Below are 3322 nucleotides of genomic sequence, written 5' to 3' on the forward strand. Positions count from 1 at the left end.
GGTCAGGACTAGTATCAAATTTTTAACAAAATTCAAGTGGACAATTTCCTAAGACACAAAGCCTGGCAGCACGTTTACGGGAAAGCTGCCCCCATACAACAAGTCTCTAGGCGGCTCAGTGTTCTGAAGGTCAGAGGAACCTCAGACATGAGTTCAAGTTCGAGGGATCAGCTCAGACGATGACGGTGGCTGCTTGCTGATCCCCAAAGGGGAAATCTTGACAGATTTTCTCACAGGACTCAGGATATCCTGGGAATTTATTAGGAAGAAGTTTTCAGAAAATGGAAAACTATCCTGGTGAGAAAAGACCAGGAAAGTTGTGACAAGAATTTTTTTTTAAATCACAAAGCACGAGAGCTGTCCTATGAGAATTTAGTTGGGAAACCTTACCCCATTCACCCTACAGCCCGGAACTGGTCTCCCCAAACTCAAAGAACACTGAAAAGCAGCTCGGTTTGAGTTGGGGTGGGGGCGGGGGAGGGAAGGGAAGTGCAGGTCTTGAGGGAGGGTCAGAGAAAGGCACACACCTCCAGAATCATGTGGCCTCTATGGAGGGACCCTGAGAAACAACAGCATCGCACTGTGGCGCCATGGTTAAACATGGTCTAATAACCTTGATTTATATAAAGGCTTCTCGGACTTTGGAGCAATACTTTCTCACTTGCCCTCTTAATCATGAAAGGACTGAGGCAGCCTAGTATGGGGTTGTTATGAACCGTTAGAGCCAGTAGGTGGAGACAAGAGCCTGAAGAAAACAACAAGGAAAATAATTTCCTTGTTTCAGAAATTCACAATTTAATAAAATGATATCAAACTACCACACCCCCTCACTTGGGGAGAAATGCAGTGTGATTAGACCCTTCCAGTTGGACAGAATATGAAACCATTGAAGTCGGTGTTGGTAGAGCCTTTTCCCTATTAGTAGAGGACACGCTCCTAAAACCAACATTTTCCACCTAAAATTAACTCCGGGAGGAGCTGCTGGGCAGTGCGAGGCAGTCCGGTTCCAGGCAGGAAGGGGGCATTCCTTAGAGCTCAGTTGTGAGTAAACACTTCTGCTTCAAGACGGCTTCCTGGGCCAAAGTCGGAGCAGAGCTGAAAGGAAAAGAAACGAGTTATTCAAGAATCCCTGCCCTGGTGCCACGTGTACCCTGGACATGTCACCAGGAGAGCAGTCACACGTGGTAAAGTGGAGAGACAGTGAAAACGAGGAAGACCCTCAACTATGAGACTAATAAGGGGTAGAAGGAAGCAGAGAGGTTCTAAAATTGATTGTGGTAATGACTGTACAATACAACTCTTCTTGGTGTGATGAAACTATTGGATTGTATGATATGTGGAGGAAGTGCCAATGAAACTGTGAAAAAAAAAATAATAATAATACAAGGAAACTAAAAAAAAAGAAAGTGAATTAACTCCACTCCTTCTCCAGCCAGCCGAGTGGGGCAGTCTTCCTTGGGGCTTGGCGGGGGTCCTGGATGCAGAGCGCTGTACTGGGGGCTCACACAGTCATGAGATAGGGCCTATCAGTCCTGCGCTCATGCCCTGGCTGCCTTGGTCAGAAGTCCCTGGGCCAAAATTTTAAGCTCTGGTGTCTAACAAAATATACATGTCTCAGTCATGGTCCCATTCCTGTCTCTGAAGTCCTGTAACTGTGATGTATTGATCTGGCTCCAATCACGGATTGGTGGCAGTTTCTTTTGTGCTCCATGCCAAGCCGGTCCTAGGATGCCCTCATGCCCTCATGCTAATGGCCTCCTCCTTCAGGACGGATCTTTGTCTTAACCCTGTTGGAGACTTAATAAATGTCCTCCTTACATTCTATAGGTGAGATTTGGGGTCTCTTTTGTAGCCTAAGACAAGATACAGATATTAACTCTTAAGACAAAAATCATCTGGAAGGAGATAATGGTGTCCACGGATTTACAGAAACATGACCATTGAAACAGGACAGTACAAAGGCAGCGGTCACCAAGTCTGAAGGCAGAGCGACACACTGCAGGTACTAGACAGGTGGGACTACGGAAGAGGGCGGAGCTCACGGCAGGGGTACAGACTCGTCTAGTTAGAAAACTTGTCATTCTGATTCATACAGGTCCCTTGCCTTTTCATCTTGTCTGTTTAAGGCTTAATACGGTGTCTCCACAAAACGCTTTAGTGTTCCCCTCTAGAACAGTGTAAACAAACTACACAAGACAAAACAAAAGAACGACAACAAAAATAGAAGCGTGTACAAATATTTTCTCTCTCTGAGGCTTTCCTCTTGAAACTATATCTTTTGATGGACAGAAGTTACTCCAAGTTATTCATCTTTTTCTGGATAGTTAGAATTTTTTGTGGCATGCTTAAAAAAAATCTTCACTTAATCTAAGATCACAGAGTTGCTCACCTCTATTTTCTTTGGCATGTCACATTTCCATCTCTAATCTCTCGAGACCAGACTCTGTGTTATGATGAGGTGTACAACGACCCTTTTTTCCCATCTGGATATCTAATTTGCCCAGGTGACTTACTAGAAAGAGCACTTTTGTCACAACACTGACTCATCGTCTCCTTCATAAACCAGGTAACTGGACAAAGGGAGGTCAAAAAGTACTGCTATAAAATAATAGACACCTCTGTTAAACAAAACCATCAAACTGTGAAACAGTTGTTTCTTGTACAACATCCAGTTTGGAGGAAGGTTTATTACAACCTGCAATACGCAGACAACCCAACCTTGCTTGCTGACCATGAGGAAGACTTGAAGCACTTACTCATGAAGGTAAGGAGTGCAGCCTTCAGTGTGGACTATAATTCAACGTAGAGAAAGCTCAAACCATCACAACGGACCAACAGGTACTGTCATGAACAATGGGGAAAAGGCGGAAGTTGTCGATTTAACCTTGCTCGGACCCACAGTCAGTGCTCATGGAAGCAGCAGTCTGGGTAATTGGCAGCACAAGGCCTCGTTAAAGCAAGGGTTATTACCTTGAGGACTAAGGTGCACCTGACCCCAATTGGTGGCATCAGATGCATGTGAGATTTGGAGTTGGATCAAGGACAGAGAAGGACCCATGCATCGGAATTATGACTGGCAAGAGCGGTGAGAGTTCCGAGCAGATGTGTCTTAGAAGGAGTACAGCCAGAATGCTCCTTACAGCACGGCGGCAAGGCGTAGTCTCAGGTACGTGGACATGTGGTCAGGAGAGACCAGTTCCTGGAGAAGGGCACATGCTTGCCAGAAAGGCCATGAAAAAGAGGAAGATGGCCTTGCAGAGTGGCTGCAAGGACGGGCTCACCTGTAAGAGCAGTCACGGCGATGACGGCACGGACGAGGCAG

At 45.8% G+C, this 3322-nt stretch overlaps 1 protein-coding gene across 2 annotated transcripts in view; it reads right to left on the reverse strand.

Annotated features, from left to right (window-relative positions):
* Nucleotides 1–775: 775 nt before the first annotated feature.
* EPB41L5 (erythrocyte membrane protein band 4.1 like 5) overlaps nucleotides 776–3322 on the reverse strand; it is a 145585-nt gene continuing 143038 nt past the window's right edge. For both annotated transcript variants that reach the window (XM_030884792.2, XM_004711880.2), the window contains exon 24: nucleotides 776–1095. In XM_030884792.2, coding sequence (XP_030740652.1) covers nucleotides 1029–1095 — 67 coding nt within the window. In that variant the 3' untranslated portion in view covers nucleotides 776–1028. The remainder of the gene's footprint in view (nucleotides 1096–3322) is intronic.

This window comes from Echinops telfairi, unplaced genomic scaffold (assembly GCF_000313985.2).
Source record: "Echinops telfairi isolate 266 unplaced genomic scaffold, ASM31398v2 ScPeMD7_15;HRSCAF=58, whole genome shotgun sequence".
Taxonomy (NCBI): domain Eukaryota; kingdom Metazoa; phylum Chordata; class Mammalia; order Afrosoricida; family Tenrecidae; genus Echinops; species Echinops telfairi.